Source organism: Microcaecilia unicolor, chromosome 2 (genome assembly GCF_901765095.1).
Source record: "Microcaecilia unicolor chromosome 2, aMicUni1.1, whole genome shotgun sequence".
Classification (NCBI taxonomy): Eukaryota; Metazoa; Chordata; class Amphibia; order Gymnophiona; family Siphonopidae; genus Microcaecilia; species Microcaecilia unicolor.
Genome location: NC_044032.1, coordinates 212,676,363 through 212,699,210, shown reverse-complemented (window position 1 = coordinate 212,699,210; position 22,848 = coordinate 212,676,363). Strand labels below are relative to the sequence as shown.

At 43.9% G+C, this 22,848-nt stretch overlaps 1 protein-coding gene across 2 annotated transcripts in view; it reads right to left on the bottom strand.

Moving 5' to 3' along the window:
- Positions 1-21,935, bottom strand: part of FRMD3 (FERM domain containing 3) — a 396,218-nt gene extending 374,283 nt beyond the window's left edge. For both annotated transcript variants that reach the window (XM_030193696.1, XM_030193697.1), the window contains exon 1: positions 21,561-21,935. In XM_030193696.1, coding sequence (XP_030049556.1) covers positions 21,561-21,701 — 141 coding nt within the window. In that variant the 5' untranslated portion in view covers positions 21,702-21,935. The remainder of the gene's footprint in view (positions 1-21,560) is intronic.
- Positions 21,936-22,848: the final 913 nt, after the last annotated feature.

Sequence of the window (22,848 nt, the reverse complement as noted above, 5' to 3'; positions counted from 1 at the left end):
GAGCTCCCCCACCCTCCCCAATCCCCTGAGCACCACCACCTCTCCCCAATCCCCATTCTCCCCTCTGAGCACCTCCACCCTCCCCAATCCCCTTCTCACCTCTGAGCATCCCTCCTCTGAACTCCCCCACCCCTCCCCAATCCCCTTCTCACTTCTGAGTACCCTTCTGAGCTCCCCCACCCTCCCCAATCCCCTCTGAGCACACCCACCCCTCCCCAATCCCCATTCTCCCCTCTGAGCACCCCCACCCTCCCCAATCCCCTTCTCACCTCTGAGCACCCCTCCCCAATCCCCTTCTCCCCTCTGAGTACCCTTCTGAGCTCCCCCACCCCTCCCCAATCCCCTCTGAGCACCCCCACCCCTCCCCAATCCCCATTCTCCCCTCTGAGCACCCCCACCCTCCCCAATCCCCTTCTCACCTCTGAGCACCCCTCCTCTGAACTCCCCCACCGCTCTCGAATCCCCTTCTCCCCTCTGAGCTCCCCCCCCGACCCAGTCCCGTCCCCCCTCCATTGAGAGCCACAGAGCCCTCTTCTCCTGCCACCGCCTGCCTTTTTCTTTTTTTTAATCCGTGCAGCCACGCAGGCAGCGCTTCGCGTCTGCCCTGCGTGTGCTGTGAAAGAAGTAAATCGCCAGCGCTGGCGTCAGGCCGTCCCTCGATGTCCCGCCCTCGAGGAAATAGGAAGTTACCTCACAAGAGGGTGGGACATCGAGGGAAAGCCTGACGCCAGCGCTGGCGATTTACTTCATTCACAGCACACGCAGGGCAGACGCGAAGCGCTGCCTGCGTGGCTGCACGGATTTAAAAAGAAAAAGGCAGGCGGTGGCAGGAGAAGAGATGCGACGGAGCACCCCCCACCCGCGGACACCCGGGGCGGACCGCCCCCACCGCCCCGCCCTTGCTACACCACTGCTTGAAACCAACTTGAAGATTCTTGGGGCCCCATTTACTAAGGTGCGCTAGCATTTTTAGCACGCACTAAAAATTAGCGAGCGATAACACTAGAGACACCCATAGGAATATACGGGCGCCTCTAGCATTAGCGTACTCATTTTTAGCATGCGCTAAAAAAGCTAGTGTGGCTTAGTAAACAGGGCCCTACGAGTTATAATCTATCAATACTTAACTCTAGGAGCACAGGTAAACACAGTAACTGCGAAGATTTTCAGATCATTATGGAAATTAAAGAGAATAAGAACATTTTTCCATACTGAAATCTTCAGATCCCTGGTTCAAACACTAATTCTCTCACAAGTCGATTACTGCAATACAATTTATGCTGACAGCAAAAAATTGTTAATTAAGAAACTGCAAACAACTGAAAACACAGCTGCACGGCTGATTTACGAAGTTGCTAAATTTGAATGGGTATCTCCACTATTGATACGATTACACTGGCTTCCGATAAAAGCCAGAACTGTTTTTAAAATCTCTATTTTTGTATTCAAAATATTACATGGGATAGCACCAGACTACATGCTTAATCTGTTAGACCTTCCTACAAGAAATGCCAGACCAGGCACTAGATACTTTCTCATTCTCCATTTCCCCAGTTGCAAGTATATCAGATATCAACTCTCACTAGCGGTTTCCCTTACATAGCCATAAAATGGTGGCATACACTTTGGAAGGGAATAAAACACATAAATAATTACCTACTATTCCTGAAATCTTTAAAAGTCTTTTAATTCAAAAAGTTCCTATCACAGGATGGATGCCAATCAACTCTCTAAAAATGAAATACAGTTCTTATATTAATGTATCTGTTACAAAATGCTCTAAATGAATTTAAATAACTTCCAAGTTTTTTTTTAGCTTGATATACCGCGCTGGGAAATACCATCTGAGCAGTTTACAATGCAATAAAATGTAGAAGGAAAAGAACTACAACTCATGACAGGAAAGAGACAGAGAAAGAAGGAGAGCGAGGAAGGGGGGGGGGGAACACATAACTGCAAGGGAGGGAATTTGATGTTCCTATTTTTTGTATTAAGGGCCATGTGCTAATTTTGCCATTAGTGCATGAGCCCCTACCGCCACCCATTATAGAGGTGGTAAGAGCTCATGCACTAATCGATTAGCACATAGCAATGTAGTAGCGCTAACAAATTAGTGCAGAACACGCTCTCTTTCCATCCCCAGACACGCCCCCTGTGCCAAAAAATACATTTTCTTTTTTAGCATAAGGGTAGCACGCACACATCCAGAAATTATCGTGAGACACCTCAGCATGCTTTGAGGTACTCCATTTTTTTGCTACTGTAAACACGTCAGTGTACAAGGGCCCCAAAATTATTTATTTGGATTTCTAATCTGCCTTTACTGGGATGCAGGTTCAAACCATTTCTGCTGGTAGCTCTGTGGCCTGCTTCTGTTTACCTGGCTGTAATAGAGGAGCATAAATATCAGAGACTCTTCTCCCTGTCTGCCTTTGGAAGCTTCTATGCAGTTCACTAGTCTGTCATGCACCAGCAGGTTCTCCTGAGGTGGCCGTGTGTATATGATTCTAAAATACTAAGCTGTAAAGTGTGGTAGGATCCTATTTAGATAAAAGTGTTGTGTAAATCTAAGATACTATTATTATTATTATTATTATTATTATATTCTTTGTTACGTAATTGGTTTCTTATTTCTTTAATTAAAGGAAAAAGTTGCATGGCACATGAGCTTGGATGGATATCATGGATAGATGTGAGCTCACAGGTCTCATGGCACCTGATACACAGGAATAAATTCTCTAACATAATATCTCTTTCTGCTATCCAATTTCCCCTTCAGCTTTCCTAGCTTCTTCTGTTTTCCTTCAGCTTGTCTGCCCTCCTAGTTCCTTTTGTGAGCCACCATTCTTGTCTCTTTGCAGTGTGCATGTTGTCCCTATGGACACCAGTATCTCATTGGAAAGATGGATTTCCTTGCTTCACCAAGGGGTAGGAATGTTAACCTGAGCCATGCAGTTCCAGATTTCCTTTAAACTAGGTCTCCATCTGTGACATACAAAAGACCACAAAGGCATCCTAAATCTATTCTGCTGGGAATCCTGACAATCATTACTGCTGAGAAAAAGAAAAATATGAGAAAACCCAGCAGAGGAAGCTAAGGTGATGTAATAGTAAACAAGGAGATGTGTGAATTCTTCACAATGCCTAAAGAGTCCAAAATAAACTGTCCCATGCTGCCTTCTTGATCTGCTTCAGCTACAGGTGTTTTTACTGCTGTGGCTGTTCAATAGGTAATGAGTCACCCCCTTCCCAACTTACACAGCAAAGTTAGGTCAGATGGCTTCTCCTCCGAATTTGGAGCTTCGGGCAACTACATATTCCAGGGAACCCAGCAACTCCTCCCACCCGCCCCCCCCAAGGCTTCATTTTAGCATAGTTGGTAGCCTAACCACCCCTCTCCCCAGCTGTCAGAAACAGACCTTCGTTTTCCCATGAGCATTCTCATGCATCTTTACTAGTTGAGGATTTTTATGCTTCAGCTTTGGAAATTCCCTCCCAGGAATAAGTAATCACAGGCCATATTTCTCCTTTAACTACCATGGGCCTGCCATAATTCTCAGGGAATTCCAACTATCCAGCCGTGTCCAGGGTTATTGTACGAGTCCTCACTACCTGAGGGCACCACTGACACCCCAAAGGTGTCACAGCATGTAAATGCAAATTAAATCTAATTAGTGCCAATAATTGCTTCTTTAAAAGCCACTTACTGGCGCTAATTAGCTCGCTATTCAATTAAATTGCATGCACAAATTGGGCACACACCCAAATTTCAGTGTGCAATTCTTGCCGACTTTTATAGAATTTGTGGGTATATGTTTATTGGTACTTACAAAGCCAATTTACAAAGGTTTTTTTTCAACTGGCATCCAGGCAGAATCCATTTCCCCTAAATGGACACCAGGCATATTTGTTGCCCAAAACGTAGACTCCTCTTTTAAACATAAAAACAAATGTCAGACCTTACATTATTGTACCACTTACTCAACTCACATCTACAAATCCTATCAAGGGGGAAAACCTGCTTTATTCAATTTTATGGCTGCCGGGGTTTTCTTTTTTTTTTTATCCAAAACCAGTCAGTCTGAAACAGAACACAAGAACCAGTCCTGAAGGCCCTTCCATTCTCCAAACTGACATCTTGGGTCCTTTTACTAAGGTAAACTGAAAAATGGCCCGCACTGTTGTAGGCTCATGTATTGGACATGTGCAGGTCCATTTTTCAGCACGCCTGCAAACAAGGCCTTTTTTTGCCAAAAATACACTGCCAATTACTGCCTGGTAGCGCCACATGGTAGAAAATAAAAAAATATTTTCTGCCGCGCATTTCGAATGCGTGTGAAAAATGGAATTATCACACAGGGCACGCATTAACAGGGCGGCAGATCCAAACTGACATGCGTTGGATGCACGTAGGCGCCTATGCACCTCAGTACAAGGGCCCCCTTATGCACTATCTCACAAATTAAAGAGGACAATCACCTCAAAGCCATTAATATATTTTCTATGGAGATACTTTTCAAGGCTTTACTCAAATTCCCTGCACACCCCCCCCACTCAATTATGGTCTGTTTCAGAGCCTTATCACCCAGATCAGTGTGCAGCTGTGGCGAAGAAAGCAAATAGAATATTAGGAAAAGAATGGAGAAGAAAACAAAGAATATCATAATTCCTCTATATTGCTCCATGGTGCGACCGCACCTTGAATATTGTGTGCATTCTGATCACCACATCTCAAAAATGATGTGGAGGGGCATAATTGAATGGGGACGACCATCTCTAAGGGCACCCATCTCTAAGGACGTCCCGGCGAAGGGGCGGGGAAAACGCTATTATCGAAACAAGATGGGCATCCATCTTTCGTTTCGATAATACGGTCGGGGACGCCCAAATCTCAACATTTAGGTCGACCTTAGAGATGGTCGTCCTTAGAGATGGTCATCCCCGGTTTTCGGCGATAATGGAAACCGAGGATGCCCATCTCAAAAATGACCAAATCCAAGGCATTTGGTCATGGAAGGAGTCAGCATTTCTTAGTGCACTGGTCCCCCTCACATGCCAGGACACCAACCAGGCACCCTAGGGGGCACTGCAGTGGACTTCACAAATTGCTCCCAGGTGCATAGCTCCCTTACCTTGGGTGCTGAGCCCCCCAACCCCGCCAAAACCCACTCCCCACAACTGTACACCACTACCATAGCCCTAAGGGGTGAAGGGGGGCACCTACATGTGGATACAGTGGGTTTCGGGTGGGTTTTGAAGGACTCACATTTACCAGCACAAGTACGGGGGGATGGGCCTGGGTCCGCCTGCCTGAAGTGCACTGCAGTACCCACTAAAACTGCTCCAGGGACCTGCATACTGCTGTCATGGAGCTGGGTATGACATTTGAGGCTGGCAAAACATTAAAAAAAAATTTTTTTTAGGGTGGGAGGGGGTTGATGACCACTGGGGGAGTAAGGGGAGGTCATCCCCGATTCCCTCCAGTGGTCATCTGGTCAGTTTGGGCACCTTTTTGAGGCTTGGTCGTGAAAAAAAATGGACCAAGTATAGTTGACCAAATGCTCGTCGGAGACGCCCTTCTTTTTTCCATTGTTGGCTGAGGACGCCCATCTGTTAAGCACGCCCCAGTCCCGCCTTCGCTACGCCTCCGACACGCCCCCATGAACTCTGGTCGTCCCCGCGACGGACTGCAGTTGAGGACGCCCAAAATCGGCTTGCGATTATGCCGATTTGGGCGACCCTTAGAGAAGGACGCCCATCTCCCGATTTGTGTCAGAAGATGGGCACCCTTCTCTTTCAAAAATGCCCCTGATAGTGGAATTAGAAAAGGTACTGAGGAGGGCGACTAAAATGATAAAGGGGATGAGACAACTTCCTTATGAGAAAAGGCTAAAGAGGTTAGGGCTCTTCAGCTTGGAGACGAGACAGCTGAGTTGAGATATGATAGAAGTTTATAAACTACTGAGTGGAGTGGAACGGGTAGATGTGAATCGCTTGTTTACTCTTTTCAAAAATACTAGGATTGGGGGGCATGCAATGAAGCTACTAAGTAGTAAACTTAAAACAAATTGGAGAAAATATTTCTTCACTCGATGAGGCTCATTTTCGAAAGCGAAAAACATCTAAAAAGTAGCATAAAGCAGCATTTGGACATTTTTTTTATGCTGTTCTTCTGCAGTGTATCCAAATCTCAAGGGGGCACGTCAGGGGCTTATTAAGGGTGGGATTTGGGTGTTCCTAACACTTGGACATGTTTCAGCCATAATGGAACAAAACAACACCGTCCAGGACTAATTCTAAAATGTTTTGAGGTAGACCTTTTTTAATAACGAATAAGGCACAAAAAGGTGCCCTAAATGACCACTGGAGGGAATTAGAGGTGACCTTCCAATACCCCCCAGTGGTCATTGCCTCCCTTCCACCTCCCAAAAATGTGAATAAAAAATATGACTTAACAGCCTCTATGACAGCCTCAGATGTTAAAGTCAGGTCTATTGGAGCAGCATGCAGGTCCCTGGAGTAGTGTAATGGTCGATGAAGTGCACTATAGAGTGGGGGACTCAGGTCCCTCTCTCCCTCCACCTGTCACACTTGTGGTGGAAACTGTGACCCCTCCCAAAGTCACAGTCAAGCAAATGTTCTACCCTCTTTGGAGGCTTAAGCGTGTCAAGCCTTTCTTCCCTCGAGACATATTCCGCAATCTAGTCCAGTCCCTGGTAATTAGCCGTCTTGATTACTGCAACAGTATCTACGGGGGATGCACAAACCTGCTCCTAAAAAAACTGCAAACTGCCCAGAATACAGCAGCTCGACTCATCTTCGGCAAATCGAGATTTGAAAGTTCGAGACCACTACGTGAGCAGCTGCATTGGCTTCCTGTGAAGGACCGCATCGCGTTCAAGATCTGCGCATTGGTGCACAAAATCATCTATGGAGAAGCCCCTTCCTATATGGACACTCTCATTAACCTGCCGCCCAGGAATTCCCGAAGGTCGGCCCACTCCTGATCACCCGACCTTTAAGAAGCTACTCAAGACCTTCCTTTTTGGCAGAGCTTATGCTGTGAGCCCTTCTGGAGCCACGTCATTTTAACTCGCGGCTCTCTCTCTCTCTATGATAACTTACCACCTCTCCTCTCTTCCTTTTCCTCCTCAGTTCTTTCTTTCTCCCTCTTGTGACCTTGTATTTTGTACTATTGTTAGCTTTTTAACTATTGTACGCCACATTGAGCCTGCCCTTGGGTGGGAATACTGTGGGATATAAATGTCATAAATAAATATAGGTGCCCCCTTCACCCATAAGGGCTATTCTAATGGTGTACAGTAAGGGGCAGTGGGTTTTGGGTGGGTTTTTGAGGGCTCGGGGGACAAGTTAAGGGAGCAAAGGTGAGATGTGTACCTGGGAGCATTTTTATAAAGTGCACAGAAGTGCCCTCTAGGGTGCCCCATTGCTCTCCTGGCATGTCTGGGGGACCAGTCTTGCCAATGGCATGAATCTCTACATTTTTACTTATTCGGGGGGGGGGGGGGGTCGAAAATGGACCAAAAAATAAAATTCCAAAGCACAAAACCTTGTTCAAAACAGTATTTAAAAAAAAAAAAAGAAAAGAAAGATAGACGTGTTTCTTTTTCGAAAATTATCTTCTTTTCTATTCGGATTTTGGACGTTTTCCAAAATCGGACTTAGACGTCGTATGCCCCTCCATGTATAATTAAGTTCTGTAATTCATTTGCCACAGAATGTGGTAAAAGCAGTTAGCATAGCAGGATTTTAAAAATTTTGGACACATTTCTGGAGGAAAAGTCTATAAACCGTTATTAAGGTGGACTTAGGAAAATCCACTGCTTGAGTTTTACTCTTTTGGGATCTCCCCAGGTACTTGTGCCCTGGATTGGCTACTGTTGGAAACAAGATACTGGGCTTGATGGTTTTTCGGTCTGCCCCAGTACGGCAATGCTTTTGTTCTTATGATAATGAAAATGTTTCTCTTCATTTGTAGAGTACATATATCATGTGCATATTGAACAGTCCATTGCAAAAATATATGGCTTTCATATATCCCCCAGTTAGTCTCAATTGCTCAGCAGTGAACCTTGCTGGTTTTCATAATTTCACAGAACAGGACACAGAAACAGTTCTCTCCTTTTGTCAGATATGGCTCGACTCCTTATGTAACACTTGTTTTAATGTTGTTGCACCCAGTATCTGGAACTCTCTCTCAAGACTGAACCTTCCCTTAAAATATTCAAATGTTATCTTAAAGCGTACTTTCTTTCTCAGGCTTTCCCATAACCCTGCCCCTTCCTCTATGGATTATGGCATTTGGTCTTATCCCATATCTTGGGTGCTGCCTATATTACTGTGCTTTTTCCCCCCTCTTGTTTTAGCCATCCCTGATGTCCCCTATTCCTCTTAAGAAATTGTAATATTGTCCCCACACACACACTTACGCTTTCCCTCATGTATCCCTTTTTTCTTTTCATCTCTCTTTTGTCCTGTCTTTATATTGTTTATTTATTGGGATTTTTTAACTGCCTTTCACCCAAGGCAGTGTACAGTAGGTACAGTTTAACATAAAACGTATAATTTTGTTAACAGCATAGCAATAGTAAAATAATCAAGAATAAACATAAATACAATAAATGAGGTAAACTTAAAAACAGTAAATTGAAACCTAATAATAGAGTAGAATAGTTTCTTGTGTGTGTTCCCCCAAAACTATTTATTTTAACGTTGTAAACTGCTTTGATATCTTTGTACATATTAGTGGAAAATCAAATAAAGCTGAATTTGAACTTGCTGCAAAGACCCTAAAGGCCATTTACTCTGCTCAGTCTGCTTCTTTCCCAGTGCTATACAACAAATTTGATCTCTGGCTTTCCCTTCACTTCTTTGTAATTAGTGATGCTCTGGCTTTGCCCCCTGCCTTCTTGAACTCTGTTACCTCGTTATCCCTACTGGGAGGCCATTTCTTCCATTTACTACCCTTTGTGTGCAGAAATACTTTCCGAACATTATTCCAGAATCTACCATTCTTTGAGCCTTATATCTTGTTCTCAAGTTTCCTTCCCACGGAGGAGGTTTGCCTCCTCTGTAGGTGCTCATTAGGTTTTCTGTAGCTCATCAATACTTCCAAAACACTGCTTCCTATTCTACCTCTGGCCTCACTAAGGGCTTCTTTTACAAAACCGCACTGCCAATTCTCAGTGCAGCAAATTTATTTATTTATTTATTTGCTGCATTCGTATCCCACATTTTCCCACCTATTTGCAGGCTCAATGTGGCTTACATTTTGCCGCAATGGCGATCGCCATTAACGGAATGGGAAGTACAGAGTAATGCTTCAATTAAGGTACATGAATATCAAGTAAATAAGAGGTAAATAAGTAAATAATTCATATCAGAATATGAGATAAAAACAGGTATAACACACAGTGGATCCAAAAAAGTCCTCTCACAATGAGTGTCTTCCTGAACAAGGTCTTTATTGACAGTAGCAGAAATGACCCGACACGTGACGTGTTTCGGCCGTGAGGCTTGCGTCAGGGGTCTATAAAATAATATAATATACAAAGACATGCATAAAAATACAATTATAATTAAAAACATGAATAAAAACTTGAACATCCATATACAATTTCTTGTACAAATTTAGACAAATAAAACATCAGAATGAAAGATGCAAAGTATATATAATAAAAAATATATGATAAAAATATAAGAGTATATGACTTTAAAAGAATAAAGAATATTGAATTATGTAAAGATATGAAATTATACCACATAGAGATAATGAGGACAAGGCATGGAATAAAATACACAACATAATAAAGTATAAATATAGAGGACATACCTAGTATTATCTGTAGAAAAAAGTACCTTGTAGATCAGATGAAAAAAAACAGCACTAAAGCTGCTAACAACGATATCTATAATAAATATGTAAACGAAGGCATAAATCACTACATACTCTCCATACATACATATACAACAAAATGAAATGAAATGATACTGAAAAAAGTGAAACATAGAATATATGGACAGGGATCCCAAAAAATTGTTTTGATGATGGAGAATAATGAAGAAGACCACACGGGTATGAAAATAAAAATAAAAATAAAAAAATGAAAATGAAAACAAGGCACGGCTGCCAAATGAATCAGCAAATGTCAAAGGTGATGAACCATAAAATGATAAGGATGGGAGAAACAGAAAAAAGAATTGCCTGATATTACTGTGAAAAATAGCATATATTAAAAAAGAAGACCATAAACTACTAAGAAAAATGGACCATAACATAGGGGAACCACCTAACTGAAAAATAATATTACCTTTGCAAAAGTGCATAAAGAACCACATAACATGCTGGCAGAGTACACCTGAAGGCCATGTTTAGACGATACTGTCACCATAAAAAATATAAAATAAGAGTCAGCAAAAGTATATTGGCATGTAAAGATAAATAAAGGCAAAGGTAATATTATTTTTCAGTTTTTTATTTTTATTTTTATTTTCATACCCGTGTGGTCTTCTTCATTATTCTCCATCATCAAAACAATTTTTTGGGATCCCTGTCCATATATTCTATGTTTCACTTTTTTCAGTATCATTTCATTTCATTTTGTTGTATATGTATGTATGGAGAGTATGTAGTGATTTATGCCTTCGTTTACATATTTATTATAGATATCGTTGTTAGCAGCTTTAGTGCTGTTTTTTTTCATCTGATCTACAAGGTACTTTTTTCTACAGATAATACTAGGTATGTCCTCTATATTTATACTTTATTATGTTGTGTATTTTATTCCATGCCTTGTCCTCATTATCTCTATGTGGTATAATTTCATATCTTTACATAATTCAATATTCTTTATTCTTTTAAAGTCATATACTCTTATATTTTTATCATATATTTTTTATTATATATACTTTGCATCTTTCATTCTGATGTTTTATTTGTCTAAATTTGTACAAGAAATTGTATATGGATGTTCAAGTTTTTATTCATGTTTTTAATTATAATTGTATTTTTATGCATGTCTTTGTATATTATATTATTTTATAGACCCCTGACGCAGGCCTCACGGCCGAAACACGTCACGTGTCGGGTCATTTCTGCTACTGTCAATAAAGACCTTGTTCAGGAAGACACTCATTGTGAGAGGACTTTTTTGGATCCACTGTGTGTTTTGCCTTTCATAAAAACAGGTATGACATTCAATGATAACAAAGTGAGAATATAACCAAATTAAAAGAGTTCAATGTTAGCTTGTTCTGTTATATTTTGATAAGTCATTTCAGAGGAAGCCCATTCAATTTCTATGGGTTTCCTCTCATTTGCTGCAGAGGAATCACTAGCACGGCTTTGTAAAAGAAGCCCTAAAGGCTCAATATTCAGCCAGTAGTGATCAGCATTTTGCTGACCGCCACCAACGCTAAACGTAGAAATTCAATGCCAGGCCATGTCCAGGCACCAGCATTGAATTTCTGGGTTTGTGGAGCCAGCTAACGCATAGTTGGTTAAATGGAATACTTAGCACTCATGGGCCAATGTCAGAAGCCCCACGCTGTTCCAATCAGTGCTCTGATCATAGGGGTACTTCTGCAGGAGCATTGTGCCTGGGCATGCACCCAAGGAACAATCCTCCCGCAGAAGTTGTTGACTGGTCCGGGCGGTCAAAAACCTGGATCTGTCAAACAGCAGAAGAGGTTTGACAGGTCCGGGATTTTCTACCGAACCTGTCAAACCTCAGCCCCCCCACCCCACCAAACACAAGAACTGGAAGTCCGATGGACTTCCAGGCCCCTCCCCCCAAGCACAAAAACCCTGGTGGTCCAGTGGGACCACTAGCTTCCCACTCCCCCACATTGCACAAAAAAGCCCTGGTGGTCCAGTGGAACCGCTATCTACCCCCCTCCACCCCTGGCAGCCTACTTCTCTGTAGTGGTGGTAGTAGTTGGAGGAGGGAGGGACTGGCACTCCCTCCCTCCTCTTCGGGGACTTCCCAAAATGGTGGCATCCCGCCCTGCCCAGTGTATCCTGGGATGCGCTGGGTGGGGCTTAAGGTTAAAGTGAGGTAAAAATGGAACCAGCACGCCCAAAACCGGCCTGAGCCCTTAACGCCACCCATTGATCTTGTGGTAAAGGCTCACACGCTACACGCGCAGTGAACAGTCAGCGCATGCCAAGTGCCGATTACCGCCGGAACTGGTGCTTGTAGGAGGAAATAAATAAACAATTCATCCACACTTTATAGGTGCGTGCCAAATCTGAAATTACCGCCAGGAGGGCGCGCTGGCCTGGCGGTAATCTCATTTGGGCGCGCACACTGCACACATGTAGAGCCTACCGCAGCTTAGTAAAAGGGCCCCTTAACCAGCTACGGGGGCACTGCATAAAGGGGCCCTTTTACTAAACTACGGTAAAAAAAGGCCCTGCGCTAGCGGCGGGGGCTGTTTTTGCTGCACGCTGAAGCCCTTTTTAGTGTCGTGGGTAACAAGGCTGAAAAAAGACAAGGCCATGGGGTAAGACTGCTCTTACCATGTGGCCATGTGGGGGGGGGGACCACTTACCACCACCCACTGAGGTGGCGTTGAGGGCTCCTGCACTAACCCGGCAGTAACTGGGTACTGTGTGGCACTGCCCAATTACCACCGGGTAACCCCTGCGGAAACAAATTTCCACTAGTGTCAGAAATGCCACACACTGGGGGTGGAACTACCACCGGTGCCCGCATTGGGCCAGCAGTAGTTCTGGATTGCCGAGCGGTAAGCTTACCATTGCTTAGTAAAAGGGCCCCAAAGATAGGACTGACTTTTATGCAGTGCTGTTTATGCAGTGACTTTGGCCGGTTAACTGCTGAATATCAGTACATAACCAGCAAAGTGCCAACTCCGCCCCAGAACGCCCCCAAAATAGCCGGTTTTCAGTTTGGCACTAACCAGTTATTTTCAGTGGCACCAATCGGTTAAGTGTCGCTGAAAATGAGTTTTAAGCCCCAAACAGGCAATTTAACCAGCCAGGAGCTACTTCTGGCCAGTTAAATGACTTTGAATAATTGACCCAGATATTTTTAATCTAAGCAGCAATAAGGGCCATTTTCACTTTAACTGAATTTTAGGGAGGCAGTTATTAAGATGTGTTAGGGCAATAATGAATATTATTTGTCCACTAACACATGTTAAATGACTAGAACGTGCTTTGTATTACCATAACGCACATTAATTGAAGTTGCCATAGGGAACAAAATTATGAGATGCAAAGCAAGCAAAGCACCTCATTATTATGTAAATTGAATAAGGTGGCTTGTGGTGAACACCTCAAGCTGTGCTATTTCTGGAAAAATAATGCCAGGTCAAAGTTGGTGTTACGTTCCTTACCACAGGAGTCATTAATCGGCAGTGCTGAGATATCGCAGGTTAGTGATTCTGCGGTAGACTAGTGACTTTACCACACCTTAACTACCCCACTTTAGTGCCACTAATTCAATACGGGACTTAGAACAGCTTTCTGCAGATATAACAGGCTCCTATGAAACTGACCTGGGGGTATACAGTTCAGTATAATATATATATAGTGGAGTGGAGGAGCGGCCTAGTGGTTAGAGCACCAGTCTTGCAATCCAGAGATGGCCGGTTCAAATCCCACTGCTGCTCCTTGTGATCTTGGCCAAGTCACCTAATCCTCCATTGCCTCAGGTACAAACTTACATTGTGAGCCCTCCTGGGACATCCCACTGTTGCTCCTTGTGATCTTGGGCAAGTCACTTAACCCTCCATTGCCTCAGGTACAAACTTACATTGTGAGCCCTCCTGGGACAGAGAAATATCCAGAGTACCTGAATGTAACTCACCTTGAGCTACTACTGAAAAAGATGTGAGCAAAATCTAAATAAATAAATATATGGTGTTCCCACAGGAAGAGAATAGTTGGAGACAGAATTGGATCCATGCATTTTTAAAAATACACTTACCAGCACACAGGTGCACAAATTTACACCTGTCATGGTGTGCTACTGGTGATTAATCTATTTTACAAAGACACAGACATGCGCACATTGGATATATCAAATAGGAATACAATAGGCACATTTTCAGGTTTTTTTTTCTTTAGATGCCTTCTTATAAATTTACCCATCCCCCACCCCCACCCAACACAGACATCGTAACAGTCTGAATGTTTGACTGGAAAGCTGTCTTCAAGGCTGTTAAAAGAGGGGGGTGGATTTATAACCCAAAGGCCAGCTTTCTGAGGGGTCCTTTTACTATGACCTGCACTGTTGAAGGCTCATGTATTGGACGCACGCAGGTACATTTTTCAGCTCGCCTGCAAAAAAGGCCTTTTGGGGGGCCAAAAATGGACGTGCAGCGAAATAAAAATTGGCGCACGTCCATTTTGGGCCTGAGACCTTACCGCCACCTACCGACTTAGCGGTAAGGTCTCTTGTGTTAACCGGGTGGTAATCATTAGCGCAAGTACACTGCCGATTACCGCCCAGTTAGTGCCACACGTTAGAAAATAAAAAAATATTATCAGACACACGTAAAAAAATGGAATTATCGCCCGGGACACGCGGTAGCCAGGCAGTAATTCCAAACTGACGCTCGTTGGATGTGTGCAGGCGCCTACGTGCCTTAGTAAAAGGGCCCCTCAGTGACCTGGTGACATTTTCTGACTGCACATTTGATAAGTCAGTTGAAAGCATAATGGAGATGGGAGGTAGAGGTAGCCAGATCTTCCTAAGGCCATTTCTTTGCCATTCTGCATTTCCTAAGGAGTCTCTCACAGGCTGCTGAACCCCTGCAGTGAACTAAACATTTAGCAGTATCACAAGAGCACCAGTCTGTATGCATAAACAACTGAATCTGAAATGGGATTTTAATACATTTAGGAGTCCACATAATAAGCCACATGTTAGAATTGTGTACTGAAGTTTGGCACACAGTTTCCCAATGCATGCATGAAAAAATTCTTAGGACCAAGGCATTAAACAAATCATGCACAAAACATGTGCAGAAACATGGGAGCATGCCCTGACTGCCACGGAAACATGTGTATTTTCTAGCATGTTAGGTGTGTGTTAACAGCAGGATGGGCATTTGCCCCTAGATTCTATATATGGCGCTCAAAGTTGTATGTGCCAAAGTCACTGCTCCGAAACCACGGGGACCCCACACCCACTCTTTACCATAAGTAAAGGTAACTACACTGCAACGGAATCAATGAGCAGTAAACAAGCATTGCCCGAGATAGAAAGGAGGGGTGGAGTTTGACCGCCCGACGATGACCTGAGAGTTCCCCTGGGGTGTCGCAATCCACTATGCACCTTGGCTAGCAGACAGAGGATCATCTCAAAGCATACCAGACCACATATCTCCCTTCAGACCCTCACCTCTCATAAATCGATACAAAGACTGGCAGATCCCCCAATTCATCACCCTCCCAACACTTCCCTGACCAGAAGCCATCCAGGGAAGCTAGCCATCTTACAGGGTCACCACCCAGGTTCAAGTCTGACAAAAAACAGAAGGAACTACACTATTTTCACCAAGTAAGACAAAGACTGAAGAATGGAGGAAGGTGGTTGCTGACTATATCACCCCTCATGATGCTCAATTGCCTACATACATCATCCAGAATTCTACCTAAAAACAGTCCACACCAGCCGAATCCACACACAGTTCTAACTGGGAAACCCCTCCAGCATTTGGGCAAAGTCTATAGCAGTAAGAAAGCCAGACTAAAATCAAACAGTTGAAAAAAAAAAAATCCAAAATGCATACTACAGAAGAGATATTCACAAATATAAAACAAATAACCAATTACTCATATTCATAATCATATTATCAATCCTTAATCCGTCTACACCCACCCACGTGAACAAACACAAGATACCAGTAATCTCACACAATTGCCGCATACCTCACAAACGTTATTCCTGGACAATGACCTACTCAGCTACCATCTGTCAAACACAGTACCAAATACAGTCCAACCCACACCTCAACTACATCCATATACCAAAACCAAAAACCACTCCTCTAAGAGGCGAATCAGCCGTCAACCGAAAAAAATCATACCTACAACTATGAATGATAATAATTATCAACCCATTCCCACAGGCTTCACCAATGCAAGATCTGTAATTAACAAAACAGAGATACTAAAAAACTATATTGAAGAGGAGAAGCTAGGATTAGTATTCATCACAGAAATCTGGCTGCATTCAAAAGAAGACCCAATCACCAACAAGCTATGCCCACCAGGATACAAGATAATGCACTGGACCAGAGAAAAGAAGAAAGGAGGTGGAATAGCATTGACATACAGGTCCTTCTTCCAAGTAGTAGCAACATCAGAATCGATAACTCCCTATCTGTAAATAATGGCACTCGGACGCCATGACACCACCCTACAAGGGCAACTTTGCTGCATACTCTTCTACCAACCTCTGGCAAGTGGATAGGCAACCAGACAGAATTTATGGACTTCAACTCAACCCAATGCGTCACCTATAACAATGCTCTACTGATTGGAGACATCAACCTTCACTTGGAAAAAAAGAGAAGACAACCACACCAGAGACCTAGAGGACTTCCTCCAGTTCTGGGACCTCTAACCATTATCACCCACAACAACCCATACAAAAGGCCACTCCCTTGACCTGGTAGCATCCAGTTTCTCTCCAAACCAAGATTTCAATTTAAGAGACCACAAATGAGTAGAATCCATCTGGTCAGACCACTTCAAACTACATTTAACCCTCTATTGGAAAGAATGCAAAGAAACAAAGAAAAATTCCCCATATATCCTTCGAAAAACAATGGGAAGAATACATCAAGAAATATTCTAGGAAAAAATGTACACCAATCAATGGAACGTAATACCAGAATCCCCCGCCTTCTTACTAGAATGGGATGATAAATGCAGACATATACTAGATGAAATAACCCCACTGAAGTTAAGGAAAAGCCCCAGACAAAGTTCTTCCCCCCCCCCCCCCCCCCCCCCCGCAAAGGCAACATAATATTAATGCCCATACCCAAAAATGAAAATCTAAGCGCAATCACTATCACTAACTACAGGCCCTTAGCCTCCACAACCCTCATGACCAAAATCGTGGAGAGCATTGTCACTAAACAACTGATGGACTACCTAGACGACTTCTCAATCCTCCATGAATCCCAATCAGGTTTCAGACCAAGATACAGAACAGAAACAGTATTTGTTACATTAATGGCTAACTTCAGACAAGAAATCAGCAAAGGCAATAAAATCCTCCTACTTCAATTTGGCATGTCGAGCACTTTCGGCATGGTCAACCACATAATACTACTTGGCCTACAAGATTAATTCGGCATTGGAGGTGCTGTGCTAAACTGGATAAAAGGCTTCCTGACAACACGATCATACCAGGTAAAAATGGGACCTACAACATCCCTTCCATGAAAAGCAGAATGCGGAATCCCTCAAGGTTTGCATCTATCTCTACTACTTTTCAACATCATGATGACTCCCATAGCCAAAGCACTTGCAAAAAACGGATACAATTCATTTACATGTGCTGACGACATCATCATCTATATCTCATTTATAAAGGATCTATCAGAAATTAAACGGAAAATTCAGTCAGGAATAACCACCATGGAATTATCGGTGACAGCCTTCAAGCATAAGTTCAACAAAGACAAAACCCAATGCCTGCTGCTAACATCGCAGTACTGCAAAGACAATATGTCGTCAGTACACCTAGAAGGAACAACGCTATCCACTGCAGAGCACCTGAAAATCCTAGGAGTCATCCTTGACCATGAAATGAGCCTTGAAAAGCACATAGCGAAAATCACAAAAGCATGTTTGGTTCAATGTGGAAACTGAAAAGAATACGAAATTGCTTCCCCACCAACATCTTCTGCATGTTTGTCTAGACCATGATGATGGCCTACATGGTGCTGAATATTAACTTAGCTAGTTAAGTTTAAACTGGCCAAAAAATACAGATATTCAACACCGGTCACCAGAAATGGCCTGGCATTGAATATCCAGCATCACCACCGACCACAGGAGTTAGCCGGGCTGCCTCTTGCTTTCTGAATATTGGACCTTTGTATGATATCTCCACCATTGAATTTAGGCACACACCTTTATGAAAGCTCTATGGTTGGTGTAATGCACCCAGTCCTGCTAGTATTCTATAAATCAGGAGTATATCTTTAATTGCACCCACTCTATGACCCCTCATTACCTACTACTTACTAGTACTACTATTTAGCATTTATATAGCGCTACAAAGCGTACGCAGCGCTGCACATAGAAGAAAGACAGTCCCTGCTCAAAGAGCTTACAATCTAATAGACAAAAATAATAAAGTAAGCAAATCAATTAATGTGTAGAGGAAAGAGGAGAGGAGGGTAGGTAGAAGCGAGAGGTACAAGTGGTTGCATTCCTCCCTGTGAACTCTGCTCTCTGAACAAATCTCTCGTTGTCCCCCTTCTCCTCCACCGCTAACTCCAGACTTTGTTCCTTTTGTCTTGCTGCACCTTATGCCTGGAACTGTCTTCCCGAACCCAAACGTCTAGCTCCTTCTTTACCTTTTCACTACTGCCTTTGGCTCCTAACCGCTACTCATTTGCTCTCCTCCTCCCTGTTCCTCTCTACCCTGTAATTCCCTTGCCTATAATGTCTTGTCTGTCTGTTTTACCTAGGTTGTAAGCTCTTTGAGCAGGGGCTGTCTCTCTATGTCAAGTGTTCAGCACTGCATGCGTCTGGTAGCGCTATATAAATGCTATTAGTAGTAGTAGTAGTGGTATTCAAATCCAGTCCTCGAGGTCCACAACCTAGCCTGGTTTTCAGGATTTCCATATGGATGAGATCTATTTGCATGCAATGGAAGCAGTGAATGAAAACAGATCTCATCCACATTCATTGTGGAAATCCTGAAAAACAGGCTAGATTGTGGACCTCGAGGACCTCTGCTATAAAGAAAACTAGGTGCCCACATTCTGTTTTAGAATAGGTACCTAGAGATAGGCACAGAGTTAAACAATTACCCCCATAGTGCTTTCTTTACTCATCTAATAGTATTTGCAAAATGCATTTGAAGCCACTGGAAGAGTGAGATGGGTGATCTGTTTCTGCTGGACTGGCATTCAGGGTAATTTCCATAGAGAAAGTGAAGGATGCCACACACTGAGCAGCATTTACATTTTCTGAAAGTGACTAGCCGTTAAGCCCATAAAAACAGGCGAGTATTGCAGCCCTCCTCTCTCCCCTGGCCTCACCCTGTCCACCGATCCTCCCCCCCCCCCCCCCCCCATATCCAGCGACCCTCCTCTTTCCCTTGGCCTCCCCCCTCCCCCCATGTCCAGCAACCCTCCTCTGTGCCCTGCTCTCACCCCAAGTCCTGCAACCATGGCCTCTCCCCCTGCCCTCTCCCCATGTCCAACTACCCTCATCGCCGCCGCTCCCTCCCCCCTCCATGCCGGGCCCCCTGCACTGTCCTGACAGCGCCTCTCACCTCCGTGTGAAAGCGCTGCAGGCAGCAGCAGATCGATCTGCTGCTGCCTGCAGCGCTTCCACACGGAGGTGAGAGGCGCTGTCAGGTCAGTGCAGGGGGCCCGATATGGAGGGGAGCGGCGGCGGGGAGGGTGGAGGTTGTTTTGCGTGATGTTCCTTTCCAGGTGGCGGCGGCGGCGTACGACAATTCAACTCTGTTTCCCTCTCTGTTCCGCCCTCTGACGTCTTGACGCGAGGGCAGGACAGAGAGGGAAGTCTGTACTGCGCATTTGCTAGTGAGTACGGTCACTTGCCATTTATATGTTTGATAAGCCCCTTGTCAGAAGATCTCAATTTGGTGACAGTACTAAACTTTCCTCTGAATATCACAAAACTTCAGTTCCGGACCAGGCTGCTCAAGAGGTACAGCCCACTGCCATGGAGGCTGCCACTTACATATAGGGCTGTACCGAGCATTCATATTTGATTCAATTCGATTCAGCCCCCAAATAGTGCCCCAAATACATTATTTGCATTTGTCCGAATAGTTATTTAAATTTGAATACGAATAATCCGGGGCTCTACTGTGCTAAATCCTATTGAAATAAACACTTGAGCTCTGATTTCACATTGTTTCTTTTATGATTTGCTATATTAAAAAGCTCAATGCCCGTTATTCATATTCAGTATTCGGCCAAATAATATTTGTCATTATTCATATTCGGCCAAATGGTAAAATATGCTATTTGGTACAGCTCTACTTAAATACATACAATAGTTATAAATAACAATTGATCACCCAACATTGCATTCATTAACCATTAAGGACAAGTTTGCAGTCCTCAAACAAAACTTTACTGGAAGTCTGAATAGGACAAATTAAATACAGGTACCGCCTGCTTGGTTTGACTGTAACTGTAATAGTCTTTTTCAACCAGCTACATTTAGGATTTCAGAGAGTAACACATAGGAGCCAGCTCCCAATATTGAACAACCTCTTTCACTGTGTCCAGGGATAAGGTCATTTCTGTTGGGTTTAGCACCCCCAATCATTTGGGAAAAGTTGGCTCCTAAACTGTGCATTTCCACAGAGAAACACCAGCCCTTGTAATAGACTAGTCATCAGATGCATGTGGCTTCTCCCATTGCTTAAATATATCCAAAGCCTAGAAATCATTCTCGTGCAGGTTGGATGGTAAATATATCTCCAATCCTGAAATTTCCCTTCCCATAATTCTGATTTCCAGGCACGTGGAGGGCAGCAACATTAAAAAGAAAACAAACAAACAAAAAACCATAACCGCCTTCGACCTTCTTCAAGATTACTGTTTGTATAAATAAACACAAAATAAGGTCACACCAAAGGAGTGTGGGTGGGAATCATCATCACATCCTTCCCGGTAGCTGCAATTCTGCCTCAGACTGGGAGACAGAAAAATCGCTGTTTTCCGTACAAGAGCTGAGCTTCTCCCGAGCTGGGCGAGGTCTACACTCCGCTACTGGCCACATCTGCAAAGTGGGAGCCCAGTATCTCGCTTTAACAACCAGACCCAACTTTTACGAGTTCAGCATTGTTATTCCACGGGTTCAGAATACCCTGCAAACATTTTTGTTTTCTAAATCTCCCCCAAATAGGCCTATTATAACGGTTCATATACAATTATTATTTACTTGCTACCGGAAAAAAAAAAAAACAGATCGTGCCTATATATCATCATCTTTCCTGGCAGAGCAGCAAAGCTACTGATGCTGAGCACTTTTAAAAATAAAAACCATAAGCTAGGGTGCAGAAGCAGACAGGGAAGACTTGGAAACTACAAACTCTCGGTTCAACCAGCTGTGACACGCTATAGGAGGTGGCAGCTGGTATGAATGCAGTGTGTCCCTGTCACCCTCCTCAGTCCTCTGCCCTGCTATTGTCACTCTCCTGAAATATCCGGGAAATCCGTCCTTTACCCAGTCCCGACGGTGCATTATCACATCCCCCGATGATAACACCCCCCCCCCCCCCCCCCTCAGTCCCGTTCCCCTCTCCCAACAGCAAAATAGCACATGTTCAGCCCACCTGAATGTTACAGGCGATCTCGGAGTCATCCAGCAGCCTGACGGTACATTTCATCTCCAGGTTTAAGGATTTCACACTGGAGCTCCGGAAACGGATCATTCTTATACTCCTTTTGCCTCTTGTGCACTCACAGGAAAACATGCACCACCGAAAACAAACCAACACCAAAAAGAAGGGGGAAAGAGAGAGTGAGAGAGAAAGAGAGAGAAGATCTCTTAGCGGAAAGCAAACATATCTGCGCGCTCCTGCTTCCACCTGCCCATTAGAAAAGATGCGCGTTGGGCAAGAAGAGTGAGATGCGAGGGAGAGAGGAAAAGCTGGTGGGGAGGGCGGGGGAGGGGATGCCGGCGCACAGGGAAGAGCGCTGTTGCTGTGGCTGCGTCAGGCGACTCTCTCTCTCCTCTCCTGCAAACAGACACGCCCACACCCCCTCCAGTCCTGTCCGAAAGCTCCTCCCTCTGGATTGTGGGAGAACTATCTCTGTGAGTGTGCAGGGCTTGGAGACTCCAGAGGTTTCCCTTTCGGTTTCTTTTCCTTGTTTGTTGTTGTTTATTTCTTTCTTTTGGGGAGCTGAGGTTAGTCAGTTTATGGGGACCTCCCCCCAATCTGGTGAAACGTCTCCAGCAAATGCTTCTCTGGAAGATTGTGTGCTGCTGGCAGTAGGCAAGATCTGCTTTTTGAATAAGCACAGCTGGTTTGTAAATAGGCAAGCCTTCGCGAACTTATGCCTCTGTCAACTCCTTCAGTTAAAGTTACTATTTCAAGCTTGGAAGTTGATAAGACAAGCTGTTAGAGAAAAAAAAAACAACAACACAAAAACAAAAGGACCTTTAACACATCCCTTGCAAAAAAAAAATATTGTTCCAATCCCCAGTACAGAGAACACTCCTGAGCAATCAGACAAATGTGATGCCTCCTCATGTTCAATAAACTGGTTAGCCCTGGACCTGGTCCTTACGAAGCTCCGTCTCAGCCCTGTCACAACCCTGTCACAATAAAATAAACCGTGCGTTAGGACTGTGCACTGTACAATCTCCTAACCGCTCCTGATGCAGTAAACTAATGGCATGAAAATTATTGCAGTATTAATAAATGTACAGCAACAAATACAACTGTGCACAATGCCACCTAGCATGCTGCAGTTTTCTGCATCCAGTGGTTCCTGCACATACATGAGAGGTAAAATTAAAAAAAAAAGCCCCCCCCCCCCCCCCCCCTCTAAGGACGCTGTTTTCATCTATCTAGTACAGAAAAAAATAAATATTTCTGGGTTACAGCCAGTCTGGAA